General features: G+C 34.2%; 1 protein-coding gene across 6 annotated transcripts in view; it reads left to right on the top strand.

Moving 5' to 3' along the window:
- Positions 1–14,535, top strand: part of EPHA7 (EPH receptor A7) — a 165,343-nt gene that overhangs the window by 77,605 nt on the left and 73,203 nt on the right. Inside the window, exon 6 of one of the 6 annotated variants that reach the window (XM_031030230.2) lies at positions 826–2,362. The exons of the other annotated variants lie outside the window; for them this stretch is intronic. Coding sequence (XP_030886090.2) covers positions 826–866 — 41 coding nt within the window. The 3' untranslated portion in view covers positions 867–2,362. Of the gene's footprint in view, positions 1–825; positions 2,363–14,535 lie in introns of those variants that run through there. 6 annotated transcript variants of the gene reach the window in all.

Genomic DNA, 14,535 nt, shown 5'->3' with positions numbered 1-14,535 from the left:
TCTTTTTTCAAGTTTAAATAAAATGCAAACTGGGAATTTTTTGAAGGTGTGTAGTAATAAATCAGTATCTACATTGTTATTAAAGACTCCCATAGAACAAAGAGTTTTCAGGTTTTATGCTATTATGTTTTTTCTAACAGTGATTGTCCTCTTTTGTGAATTTCATATGCCATCTACTAGATGACATAGTATTCTGTTCAGCATTACATTTATTCTTGCAGACAAGAAAACTGTTACACGTTTTCTTTATACAGGTCAATAAAAGCAAGATATATTCATTAGTTAGAGCAAGAAAATGAGTAACATATAAAGCCATATTTTCCAATAACTATCATTTAATTGGACATTTTGTTTCATCTATCTTCTCTTAGGTGTATAATAAACACATCTAAAAGAACTCAAGGTAGAAATTAGATTTAGTGTCCCTCTGGGTAACTGAAATTACCCTGCTGTTGTTATAAAACACTGTTTTTTATTGTTCTTAGACTGTAAATAAATGTATTGACAGTAAAGAATTAACAGCACATCCAGAAAGACTTTATTTAATAATGATGATGTAAATACTTCTTATGCCATTCAATTTATCTAATTTATAACTCTGTTTGATTACCCCAGCATGCCTTTCATCTGTAAGAATTGTGCCCTGGGGACTAGTCAACTTATTAATTCATCACTTGTTCTTTTATGGTTTCAATCCCCATTATAGTATGAACATAGAGTGATAGTCTCTTCTAAAAGCTGTCAGCCAACTGGTTCCAGTCTAGCTGACCTTTTGTTTGTAACTGTGATCCTAATAGTTTTTCTATTGTCTTCTGTTTCTAATAGGTTACATTACAATCTACATTTTTTGCCTCATGGTATCATGATGAGGATAGGACAGCAAGAGTGAATTCCACACCTGCAATTACAGAGTTTCATAAAGAGGAAAGACCTGCTTCAAGTTAACCTGTAGTCTTTTTTAAAATGCCTTTTGATTTATCTGTCACCTGATCCATCAGCAATGAATAATTTTCATGGAAGGTGCACTTTAATTACATTCCCATTTGACTTGCATTATCAAGCCCTATCTAGGTAATTAATCTCACCAAGTATCCAATTTCGGCCTTTATTGCTGGCAGGCAGGCCTCCTGAATTATGTGTGCTTGAATGGGTCTTGGGTCTTTTTAACCAGGCAGACCCTGAAAAAGATCTGGAGCCTTCCAAATCCTGGAACTGTGTTTCAGAAGTTTTTTTCTTAGATACTGTGATTAAATTATATTTGACATCACAACTACACTCCCATATTCAATGAAGCCTATAGATTATTGTAATCATGAAATATTTCATTTCTAGGTGTAGCCAATCTGCATGTCATTTTGTTTGTGGGATGTATGTGTTAAATTGTTAACTGTAGCTAACATCTGTATCAATCTGCTGATACAAATTTGCCAGAGTTACCACCTAAACCTAAGCATGTTCCTTTACTTCAGGATTTGTTTGTATGAATTTAGGTGAATAATTGGGTTAAAAGATGGTTAGATCAAAATTAAAATGATAATTATCCTGCTTTGTATTCAGTCATATACTCTGTTTTCTACAATGTCCTTATTCTGCATTAATAGACAACTTGCCTTTTATGTTTTACCTATCTTTTGCTTTTGATGATTCTCATTCCTTAATTACTTACACCGATTAATGCCAAAGTTCAATGATCTTACCAATTTAGTTTACACACATACAGATACAATAATTCTGAAGTATATAATTTGCCTTTTTGTTATAGTCTTAATATAAGATCCTAGTGCAAAAATGCATTGTTTTATAATTTTCTAATTTGGAGAAGATGTTTATTATGTATAAGGTGTTTTACTTCTCTTCTCTGAAGACATTTTAAAAAAACTCTGGGAGCTCCTTGAAAATCAAGTTGAAATATAATGTAAATAGATTAGCTGTCTGTTTGAAAGTGATCTAAATATCTGACAATATTTTAAGCCATAGATTGCCTGATTAGCAGAAGAGAAGTTGTCCCATCTTTAGTAGACTGAATAGGTCATAATGTTTACACAGTAAACAGTAAGATAATTTTGGAAAATTTGGACTGGTATTACTGGGGCGAAGGATGAGTACTTCTCCAGCTTCTGCTATCACCTGTGTACTGTTAACTCTATAAATATGTGCCCCTAACCCTCACCTCACTCACAAATTCCTGCCTTGTATTTTTACAAGACTGTAGGTTATGATTGAATTTATAAGTATTTCACCATCAAACCAAACTCTACACAACTAAAATCTAACTCTACTTTTTAAAAAAAATCTCTTAATGTAACTTTAATTTGACTCTTTGTTTTTATGCAAATAATGAACACATTTTAATGTAATATGTATTAAAAATGGATTCCTGAAAAATTTGACATTACTTTGTAAAAATTGCATATTTCTTTATCCAAGTATTGGTTTCTCTTGTCATACAGAAATGAATCTTCTATTCATTTTCTTCATAGTGGTTTAATTGCAAGAATATACAGAAATATTTTACAATCCATAATATTTCTCAAATGAAGATGCAATAATTTAATCTAATACTATTTGATTAGATGTGTTCATAATAACTGCTTTTAAGCTATAGTATAGCTTAACTCAGAATTTAAATTGGCCAGGAATATCCATTACTGAATAGTTCACTATTATGAATTCCTCAGAAAAGTGTGTATGCCCACACATATGTATGTACATACAGGCATGCGTTCTCAGACATGTATATTTATGTGGTATGAATATAAATTCATATTTAAAGGAATTATTTTATCTGTGACTATGCTATTAACATATACTGCCTCTAATAATTAGCTATATTATATCTCTTAAGTAGTTAGATATATTTCCTCTTAAATATTAATAGCCAAACAAAGCCAAAACAAATAGCCTAACAAAGAGTTTATGGCTTTTTAATATCTATCTTTACATTTATAGTTTCTTTTTGGCATTTAAGAATCATGAGAGTTTATATTTTTCAGTAATTTTTATTGTTTGCTATAATGCCATTTGAATTGTGAGTATAACAAATATAATTTGTGTATTTATTTTTTAACAACTATAATTAATTTAACATTTGCAGATCAAGGAATTGAGGCTTAAACAAAAAAGACTATTTGTCTTTTCATCACTGATGATGATGTCTCACTCATCATATAGTGAGCCAATAGGGTCAAATGGTTTGTTAACCAGAAACATTCCATTTGACTTATTTTGCTTTTCTCCTATATATTCTTAGACGTGGATCTTTTTCAGTGTGTTGACTTGCCAAAAATATGTATTGCTTAAGCTCTTTACATAGTCAATACGTAGACTGAGCTAAGCAGATTATTTACCTCTATCAAAATAAAATCCGTTTTTATATAATAATGCATGTGTAGAAAGAATAGGCTTCAGAAATATATCAGACAAGTTGGACTCAGAAAACTGGATTTTTTTAATAATTAATTAATTAATTAATTTTACTTTTTAAATTTAAATTCAAGTTAGTTAACATATAGCGAATTATTAGCTTTAGGGGTAGAATTTACTGATTCATCAGTAGCATATAACACCCAGTGCTCATTATTTCAAGTGCCCTCCTTAATGCCCATCACCCAATTACCCCCTCCGCCCACCATCTCCCCTCCAGCAACCCTCAGTTTTTTCCCTGTAATTAAGAGTCTCTTATGGTTTGCCTCTCTCTCTCTGTTTTTTATCTTACTTTATTTTTCCTTCCCTTCCCTTATGTTCATCTGTTTTGTTTCTTAAATTCCACATATGAGTGAAATCATATGGTATTTGTCTTTCTCTGACTGACTTATTTCGCTTAGACCAATACACTCTAGTTCCATCCACATTGTTGCAAATGGCACGATTTTATTCCTTTTGATGGTTGAGTAATACTCTATCGTGTATATATATCTCACATCTTTATCCATTCATCTGCCGATGGACATCTGGGCTCTTGCCATGTTTTGGCTATTGTGGACATTGCTGCTATAAACATCGGGGTGCATGTGCCCTTTCGAATCACTATTTAGAACACTGGATTTAAAATCATGATATTTGAATCCAAGTTGAACAGGTTGCTTTTTGACCTTGGGCAATTAATACAATCTTTATATCTTACTAGTTAATCTTAGTATTACATTAAGCAATACATGAAAATGTGTTTTATAAAATAAACACTTCATTGTTGACTGTTGGTGGTATTGATATACAGGAACACATTTTGAACAGCTGTGCTATAAATTTAGCTGTGGCAAAGCACAGTCTTGGAAAAGTTAGCAGAATAATGCTGATTACAATACAACGTAATGTTGACTTCATTCTCACAATATGTAGCCCTCTCAATAGACAGGACTACAAAAGTGAAGGCATTTCTAAAAACTTATTTCTGGGCAAAACCATCGTAATTCAGAGAATTACGGGAACTAGTAAGAGGTGTGTTAGATATCAATTTCTTAAAGTGAACTTTGAAATCTTAAGACACAAGAAATTTAATAACTATTTCTATTGCCAGGTTTCATGCTCTTATACTTTTAGAAAATGATGCTAAGTATTAATGTTATATTTTATCTGTATTTTTTTTAATTAAGAAAATGAAGTAGTGTTGGGGCGCCTGGGTGGCTCAGTTGGTTAAGCGACTGCCTTCGGCTCAGGTCATGGTCCTGGAGTCCCGGGATCGAGTCCCGCATCGGGCTCCCTGCTCGGCAGGGGGTCTGCTTCTCCCTCTGACCCTCCCCCCTCTCATGTGCTCTCTCTCATTCTCTCTCTCTCAAATAAATAAATAAAATCTTTAAAAAAAAAAGAAAAAAAAGAAAATGAAGTAGTGTCAAAATATTTGGCACCTTATGGTACTATATGTGTAAGTGCATGTATTATATAAAGTTTAATGTTTATTTAATTTAACATAAAATTTAATTCTCTAGATATATAGATAGATCTTATAACTATGTATAATTTTCTTTACTGCTCTATCAAAATACAGAGCCACTTCCACTATTGGACCCAGTTTATATTATATTTTGAGGGTAAGATAGTATAAAGTTGGAAGAGAATGATTTTATACAAAGAAATTGAAAAAATTCTAAAGATCAACAATTTTTAATTAAATTTTAAAAGATATTCTGCTATCCGTCTTTATTATATAAGAAGAAAAAAATTTAAATGACTTTTTAAATTACTATTCAGATATATAACTTTGAAGAAATTTAAATTTTGGAAACATCTACATTTGAAACATAAGCCCACTTCTGGCAAACTGGGAGCAGGAGAAATATGATTTATTGAAATACTAATTTCGAAAGAAAAGTTGAATTTCAATGTTTCAGATGTGGTATAGGATCACCCTTTTGTATCTCAGTAAGAGCTTACTAAGTACCTGAAAATTGTTCTCTCATTTAATGTATTTGATTGGTTTCCACTTTTCCATTGGTTCTTTCTCTTGGATAGAAAATGAGTCCTTGAATACACATTCTTGCACACACACCCTGCTTAGATTACTTCAAACTATTGGGGGGAAAAAAAGCAAGAATTAGGAAGCCAAAAGATGTAAAATAGAATTTTAAAAAAAGGAAGGAGGAAGAAGAACATAATTTTGCACATGTATTCTAATTTTGGGTGAAATAATACATGGCAGCCAGACTGACCTCTACCTCAGAAAGTTGTTTTCTTTGCCTTTTACATCTCTTCCCCCAGGGACTGTTGATGGGGATTTTTGGAAACATGACAATATTCTTGGACTTCCTGCCCTAGACCTTTATGCTGTTTTACTTGTCCTCTCTCTTTCTCTCTTCTTTCTTTCTTCTTTACCCTCCTCCCTACTCCCTTCCTTCCTTTCTTTTAACTTCCTCACTCCTCCCCTCACCCTGCATCTCTCTATTTTTCTCTCCTTCCAGCCTTTCTTGTCCTCCCATTTGTTTTGGTGGTGAGCAGCTAGGTACAGGAAAAAGCATGAAACAATAGGAAAGCACTATTACAATGTCACAAGAGTCATGTAAGTGGTGAACAAAGAATAGGTTGTTCCCTAAGAATTCATTTCTTTGCCTCCAGGATGCTGCAGATTTTTACATCCTGTGATATTTACTTCTCTTTGTGAGGTACATCTAACTTGAGAGCTGCAGGTTTGAGATCAGTAGTGAGAATAACAACAGACTTGTCTGAGATGCTGTACTGTTTGATATGGAAAAATATTGGAACATTTTCTTTTTCTGCTAGCTTTCTATAAGATAAATCTTTCAATTTCTACTGAATACATTTATACAAACCAGAATGAGAGTTTTTAAAAAGTAGTTGTTTGAGGCCCTTTGAAAACAGATTTTCTTTCCTTCACATACTTAAGAATTCTCCTAAATAAAAAGCAGCATTATGACCAAACTGATTTTATATTTGTAAGAGTAGCTTTTTCTAAGGGTAGAATTTGTCAAAGAACTTCCCACAGAAAAGTAGGTCTCATTTCTAATTTGTATTCCAAAGAATAAAAATAGAGTCTTTTGTTAAAGTCTTACTCAACCAGTCTGTAAATACAGTCACTTACTACAAGATCTTGTGATTCTGACCTTTTGGAAATGGTGTGCGGTCACTGGAACCTTGCTTTTGATCACTGGTAATCTTTGACATTATTGAGCAACCTTATCCTTGAGGATCTTTCTCTAGTGTTCTGGGTCAGTCTCCCATGGGAGAAAAGTGAGGTTTTGAATTGTGGAATTAAAAACAAAGCAGCAATACACTCTTCTGTTGTTTAAGGTACTTTCTGTAAAGATTCTCACTGTAGTGAATGTGCCTTTGCCAAATACCCTAAAACAACACCATCAATCACTTTTAATTACTCGTTTATATTTCACTCATGCCTTTTTGCTGACCATTCCCAACCCCCAAAGGATGCCAAACAAAGGAACAGGTTGGTGGATACAAGCTTCTTTGTGTTTTCTTTCTCTTCTACAGTGTTTTTATGAAGGGTATCCAACTTCTATCACTTTAAACATTCTTCCAATTTGTAGTAAAATTGTTAAATTGGAAGAAAGATGCCATTGGAAGCAAGAGGTTACCTTGGCTGCCTGAGCAGTAGCTGCTATTGGAGTTGGTGTTGGGGAAGAACTCTCTGCTTCTGCTCTTATAAGCTGTTTAAAAGGCTTTGTACGGTGGTACATGTGACTGCCTACTAGGCTTTCAAAGCAATGAGCACACTATATCAAAGCAGTTTGTAACATATGGTATATGAATAGAATCTGAGACTTTCATGTATACCATGCACTAGCTTGGTTTACTGATGCTAAACTCATTGAAGAGAGTGTAAAGAATATCCCTCTGGGCAATCTTAAAAATCAAGAACCATGTTATAGATAAAGTTATGCAATGCTTTTATATTATTTTTCTCTTCTATATTAAAAAAACATAGTAATTGAAAAGCTCAAAAGTCTTTGTTACTCAACACACTACATGAACTATTTAACTTTTTTTCCCTTTTAGGATACTACTTTACGTGTGCTTTTTAAAATTTATAAATTATAATTAAACATTATCCAATTTGTATTGGGTAACAAGGATACTATCTGTGCCTCTTTTCCAGGTTACAGAGAGAAAGATGCATTATCCATCTCTCATATCCTGAATAGGTCTTCAGATCTCTAGTGCAGTTTCTATAGAATATCAAGAGATAAATAAGGGAGTTTCTCCATGAATGATTTGAATCTTAATAATCCTTTTTTTCATTATCATATTGCTAAGTCATTTCTCTCTAAGTTTTCACCAAATGCAAAGGAAAATGATGCAATTTGTGGGTTTTTATATGCTAGTAAGAAATTATTGTTATGAGAATTCAGAAACTATACCTTGTTTCCAGCTCTCCATTTTAATTGGTATAGATAGCATGGGATTTAAAAATTAAAAACAAAAACTATAGATGATTATTGCAGTGTTACCAAATTACAGGTTAATTTAGGGTCCAATAGGTTTTTCCCTCTTGCCTCTTTTTTCTTACTGCTCTAAATCTTTTCTGGTGGTCTTACTCACAAAACGCAGGTGCTTTTTTAAAATATAATTATTCCACTGCTTTAAAAATAAAAAAGTAATTCCTTTTGTCTCTAATGACACCCAGAACTTTAACTAATCCTTTGGAATTATAATGTAAATACCAATGAAGTTGTAAAATTTTAAATAGAATTCATGTCCCAGGTTTGGTCAGGGCAAAAAGCTTATATTACAACCCTAGACAGATAATATAACACATATGTAGATGATTATGCTTTATGCTGGATGAAAAGTCCCATTTCATTCTAATTCTAAAAACAGAAGTTGGGAGAATTTTTATATTTCTTGAACCCCCCCCCCAATATTTGGAAGCAGAAAAAGCAAGACTGGAGTTACATAAAAGATATTTAGGGATTCCTGCCTGTTAACACTTTAGTGACTCTCTAGGTATCAAATTCTCAACAATTTTATGAAGAATATGTTATTATCCAGAATGCAGGAAGATGTTAACAAATGGCCCAAGGTGATAAGGCTGTAAAATGGCTGGGTGAGATGACCAGTGATGTCAGTCCCTGTAGCCAATCCTCTTATTTCCTAGGTTATATTATCTCTTTCTGCTCTTGATTTTTATAGTTGTGTTGTCCTATTTCTGGAGAAAATGTCAATTCTAATAAACATGTGATGCATACTCATACTGAAAAATTTCTAAATATGGTCAACACATCACAATCTATACTACTTTTGGATTAAGTGTTAAAGTGAAACATGCAAATATATTCATGGTTATCAGGGAATTAAATGGATTTGCATCACACTTTTAACCTTGATATTTGTGGATTTGATTCAGAATATATCCTAGTTACAATGCATGGAAAAATGCACAAGGATATAGATTTCCAGAGTAGCAGCCGTGATAACGTCTAACATGCTTCTTTGGGCATTTTTTCTAACATTACAGGTTAAATTTGCTCTCTAGTAATTGGAAAGTATTTCAAATTATAGGTATTGATATTCAGGTTAGAGGGCTATTGCTAGAAATATAAAATTAATTTCTATTATTTTGATGATTTGAACCAGCATTTTTCACATTTAAATCAACACTTTGCATAATTTAATTGCTTTAAATGTTTGCCAGATCACGTTGTTGATCATATCACTTTATTTGAAAACTTGAAATTCAAAAATATTCTAAATATTTTTACTTAATTGTTTTGAATATTTAAGGCATTCTAAAACATCTCTTGCTTTTGCCTTCAGAATTTAAGGTGTATTAATAAGATGTGCACAAAACAATACTGATGTTACTACAAACTTGCTCACTTTTGCCATGAGCAAATATAGTAAAGTGTAGCACAAAAATTAATTAAAGTTATGATTGAGTTCCTATGTAGAAACTGCGTGTAATAAAAATATAAGCCACTTAGCAGAGAGAAATGGAATTTGCAATTTTTATAAAAGTTTATGTCAGATTAAAGATGACAAATATACAAAGCCCACATTCTGTAAGTAACTACTCATTGTTTATAGTGTGTTCTCTTTGGAGTCATTGCCAGAGTTAGCAGAAATGTAACTTGCCAGAGTGAGGGTAAGAGGAGTTACAATTTCCATTATTGTATTTTATGTTATGAATATTATTAATTTATTAATTTTATAAGAAGACTTTTTTTATTTTAATTTTTTGCTTCATTCATTTCCACTCCTCAGGGAGGAGTAGTAAGCAAAACCATGTCTCTCTCGCTCAAGGGCCCATCCTCTTTCCACTATACTAAACAATTGAAGTGAAACCAGGAACAAAGACCAGGCTTGGAAGAGAAGACACTGAACAAGGAAATTACTAGCAGTGTAAACTCTCACCTAAAGTATAACCAGACCTATTATTTTACTCTGGTTAAGATAAACTACATTTTGGGGGGGGATGAAGAAAATGTCACAGTCAGTGGGATGAGGGGAGGACATGACTATGGGAAATTGGAATAATCTTTATTATACAATTATTAAACATAGTAGCTAAATTCTTTTTCAAACAGTGCATAAAGTGGTAGTCATAGAATGAAGTGACTCTTTGTCCAAGGTAATCAATAGCATTTTCTCCAAGGACAAAAAATGTTTTATTCTCTCTCTTCATTGTTAGCTTGGGCATCAGCCAAGAAGGCATCTCAAAAGGTGATAAGCATTTATTGGAGTCCTTACTCTGGAACTGATCTTAGGACTTTGCTTTATAGAGAACACACACATTTAACTACAATCTTGAACTCTGAGCATTTCTCAAGTGGCTTTACATTAGAAGATCTGCTGATCAAGTACTTACATACTTTCCATTGGCTATCCCCTTATTTTCAAAAATATACAAAGGACACCTATGCTGGAAAAGTGCTTGCAAAATGAAATATATCAGGATTCATAGTTTGTGGTAATGCACACTTATTCTTCATTAAGTGTGGAGTAAAATTCTTGGAAGAGCTCTTCGACCACATGCTGTTATTGTGTTGTATGCCTAAAAATGACAATTTTATTTCCATTTTTGTGTTAATATTGCTTATGGGTTGGCTTAGATGTTAACTGACAAAAGCTTTCAAACTTTTATGTCTGAAATAAAAACTGCTGATTGTTAGCAATCAAAAATTTTAGTTTTTTCTGCTTAAAGGATAAGGAAATGTTTGGTGGCCATTGTCTCATTCAGAACTTGAGGGACATGTTCTGAAGTCATTTATCTCAGGCATGTATTACTTATATCATTACAATACAGATCTGAAGAAAAAAGATAATTCATTCAGTCTAACTGATGCTAAAATACAAAATTTCTAAAGGAGACAATAGTTAAAAGTGAATGGTAATAAAAAACCGCATTACTTCATTAATGGCAATTCCATGAGGAGTTAGTTAATCGCGTGTGTTAAGATGATGGCACTTTCACAATAATGGTGTCATCATTGCAAGTTGGTTTTGATCATGAAAGATGACCATGGATTTTTAGAATACAGTTTTGGTTAATTTATTCTACAAAATGTGCCCTTTCTTCTCTTTCTTTCTTAAATTAGGAACTTAGACCTTTTGCTTATATTATTATTTGTTTTATTTTGCTTATTTTATTATTTAGTCAAAGTGTTATTTTGACCATGGTTGTATGTAGTTTGCTTAAGGACGCTATCCCTTCTTTCCCCTGTCATTCCCCCGGTAAATCTTTCTCCTGTTATTTAAGTTGTGTTCTTTGAGGGGTCACATTGATTATGTAGGGCTTCCATGGGAATTCTCTAATGAGAATGTATAATTTCCCAGAGTGAATAGTAATCATATTATGCTTTAAAGTTGCTGTAACTCAGGAACCAATATCCTAGGAGAAATCTTGGTATCCAAAGATAATAAAATTGGGGAAGACCAGCTTACCTCTATTTTGAGTGGGGGAAAAAAAAATCAATAGAGTGTGACATATGGTGCACTTCTAGGAAGGTATGGATTCTATCACACCAAAACTCTCCCTGGCTGGCTGATACTTGAAAATTCTCTAGTGAAATGTTTTTCCTTAAAACTTTCATTCATTTTTTTATCCTTCAAAAATCTTTATTCAGCAGATGATAACTTTCACACTTTGTTCTAGATACTGAGAAAAAACAGTAGACACACACACACACAAACAAATCTGTCCTTAAGAAGCTTCTAGTAGGGGGTGCCTGGGTGGCTCAGTTGGTTGAGCGTCTGCCTTCGGCTCAGGTCATGATCTCAGGGTCCTGGGATAGAGCCCCATGTCAGGCTCCCCAGAGGAGTATGCTTGTCCCTCTCTCCCTGCCCCTGCTCATGTTCTCTCTCTGTCTCTTTCTCTCAAATAAATAAAATATTTTAAAAAAAGAAGCTTCTGGGGCACCTGGGTAGCTCAGTCAGTGAAGTGGCTGCCTTTGGTTCAGGTCATGATCCTGGGGTCCTGGGATCGAGCCCCACATCCGGCTCCCTGCTCACCGGAGAGCCTGCTTCTCCCTCTCCCTCTGCCTGCCACTCTGCCTACTTGTGCTCTCTCTCTATCTGTCTGTCAAATAAATAAATAAAACCTTAAAAAAAAGAAACTTCTAGTAGGAGTGAGGTGCAGGGTGCAACAGACAAAAATATATTAAATGTGGGAAATTTTTAAACATTAGATGATGTCCATATAGTGTAGGAAAAGCATGAACAGAGTAGCAGAAGGGTTGCAGTTTTCAAAATGTTGTCAGGAAAGACTTCATAGTGAAGATGACTTTGAATAAAAGCCTGAGTAAGATAGGAAAGCAAAACCAAAAGAAGGAAGAATGTTCCAGTCAGAGAGAATAGTCTGTTCAAGGTCCTGAGCAAAAAGCATGCTTGGTATGTTCACCGTTCAGGTGGGCATAGATGGTGTGGAGAGAGAGAGGAGAGTAGAAGTGGATGTCAGAACATTAATGGGGTTCGAGGATGCTGTATTGGTCCATGCAGGTCATGGAAGTATTCCCTCTCTTATCCATGGTTTCAGTTACCCACAGTCAGCCACCATCTGGAAGTAGATGATTCTCCTGACATATCGCCAGAAAGTCAATAGTAGCCTAACACTGTGTCACAATGCCTACCTCATTCACCTCACTTCATTTCATCACACAAGCATTGTATCATCCCACATCATCATAAGAAGAATGGTGAGTATAGTACAATAAGATATTTGGCGAGAGAGACCGCATTCACATAACTTTTATTATAGTATATTATAATTTTTTTCTATTTTATTATTATTTTTGTTAACCTCTCACTATACCTAATTTATAAATTAAACTTCATTTTAAGTGTGTTATGTATAGAAAGAAACATAGTATATATAGTTTTGTACAATTTGTGGTTTCAGGCATCCACTGGGAGTCTTAGAACATTACTCCCAGCATATAAGGAGGGGCTACTGTGTAACCACGGGCTTTAGAGATGAATGGAGATGGAAAGCCATTGGGGATTTGAACAGAAGAGAGACATCAATCTACTTCCATTTTAACAATACCATTTCGATGCTGTGTTAAGAATAGACAAAAGGGGTTCAAGGGTAGAAGCAGATTAATTTGGGAAGCTATTGCAATCATGTAGAAGACAACTGATGTTGGCTTGGCCTAGACTATTAGCAGTGGAATGGTAAGGAATGATGGTCAGTCTGGATATACTTTGAACATGGAGTCAACAAGATTAGAATGTGGGCTATGAGAGAGTGAGAGAGACCAAGGGAGACTCTGCGTATTTTAGCCAGAGCAACTGAAAAGATGATACTGCTAGTATCTCAGATGCAGGAGATTATGAAAGGGACAGGTTTGAAGTTTAGGAACTCAGTTTTGTTCATGGTAAGTTTAAGATGCCTGTAGTTGACTTCTAGTTGGATATACAAATCTGGAGTTTTATGTGTGAGATTTGAGTCTGTGATATAAATCTGGAGTTATCAGCATAGATATGGAATTTAAAGTAATGAAACTAAATATGATGTTATAGAGAGTGCATATTAATAAAATTTTTTAAAAGTTCAGATCTGAGTGCCGGGGCACTGGATGTTGAAGAACAATTATAAAAGTGGCAGAGAATGAATGGCCAGTGAGATAGGAGGAAAATTCAGAGTTTAGTGCCCTGAAGTGCAAAAAAAATGTTTTAAGGAGGAGGCAGTGATCTGTGTCAAATGTTAATAGCCCTGCAAGGTGAGGAGTAAAAACTGAACTTTGGATAAAATCAACTCAGTATGAGCCTAATGGCCATCAGAACATCTTATATGTCTTAGATTGCACTAATCTATAGACTAAGGGTGGCTGACATTCAGCTCTGCTCTATACTTGTCACCTCCAACTGGGACTGTTGTGTCCAATTATGAAATGTAAGTCCCAGTTGAAAGAATGGGTTTGGCTAGCTTGCAGAAAACTGAGGAAGATATGACCTTAGATCTTCGAAGAACTATGAAACTTTATGTCTTAGTTCTTTCTTACATTTACAATTTGTCTTACATTTATAATTTTTTGCCCTTTCACTCATTTATTCAATAAATATTAAATGCTGATGATGGGTCAAACACTCTGCTATTCACTATAGATCAAGTAGTATGCAAAGAAGACAAGATTCCTGTGTTCATGGAGTACACTGTATGAATTTCAGTCCAAAACTGTGCTATGCCATGATGAGATCCTAGGTCTCTGGATATTCCCACATTAGCAGGAAACTCACCCGCTAAAATGGGTGAAGAAGAAAGGGAGAATATAATTTTACCTTAAAAATTCCAGGGACAAGTAATTTCTGTTTTAAAAATTGCTTTCTGTGCTTGTTTCTGCTTGTAATTTTCAGTGAATTACTGGAAATCATCACATATGGAGGATTTTATTTTTTTTTATTTATTTTTTTTTATTTTTTATTTTTTATTTTTTAAAGATTTTATTTATTTATTTGACAGAGAGAGAGACAGCGAGAGAGGGAACACAAGCAGGGGGAATGGGAGAGGGAGAAGCAGGCTTCCCGCGGAGCGGGGAGCCCGATGCGGGGCTCGATCCCAGGACCCTGGGATCATGACCCGAGCCGAAGGCAGACGCCCAACGACTGAGCCACCCAGGCGCCCCACATATG

This window comes from Leptonychotes weddellii, chromosome 8 (genome assembly GCF_054177405.1).
Source record: "Leptonychotes weddellii isolate Sample4059 chromosome 8, ASM5417740v2, whole genome shotgun sequence".
NCBI lineage: Eukaryota > Metazoa > Chordata > Mammalia > Carnivora > Phocidae > Leptonychotes > Leptonychotes weddellii.
The sequence above is the reverse complement of the archived record's forward strand: the minus strand, read 5'-3'. Positions and strand labels throughout refer to the sequence as shown.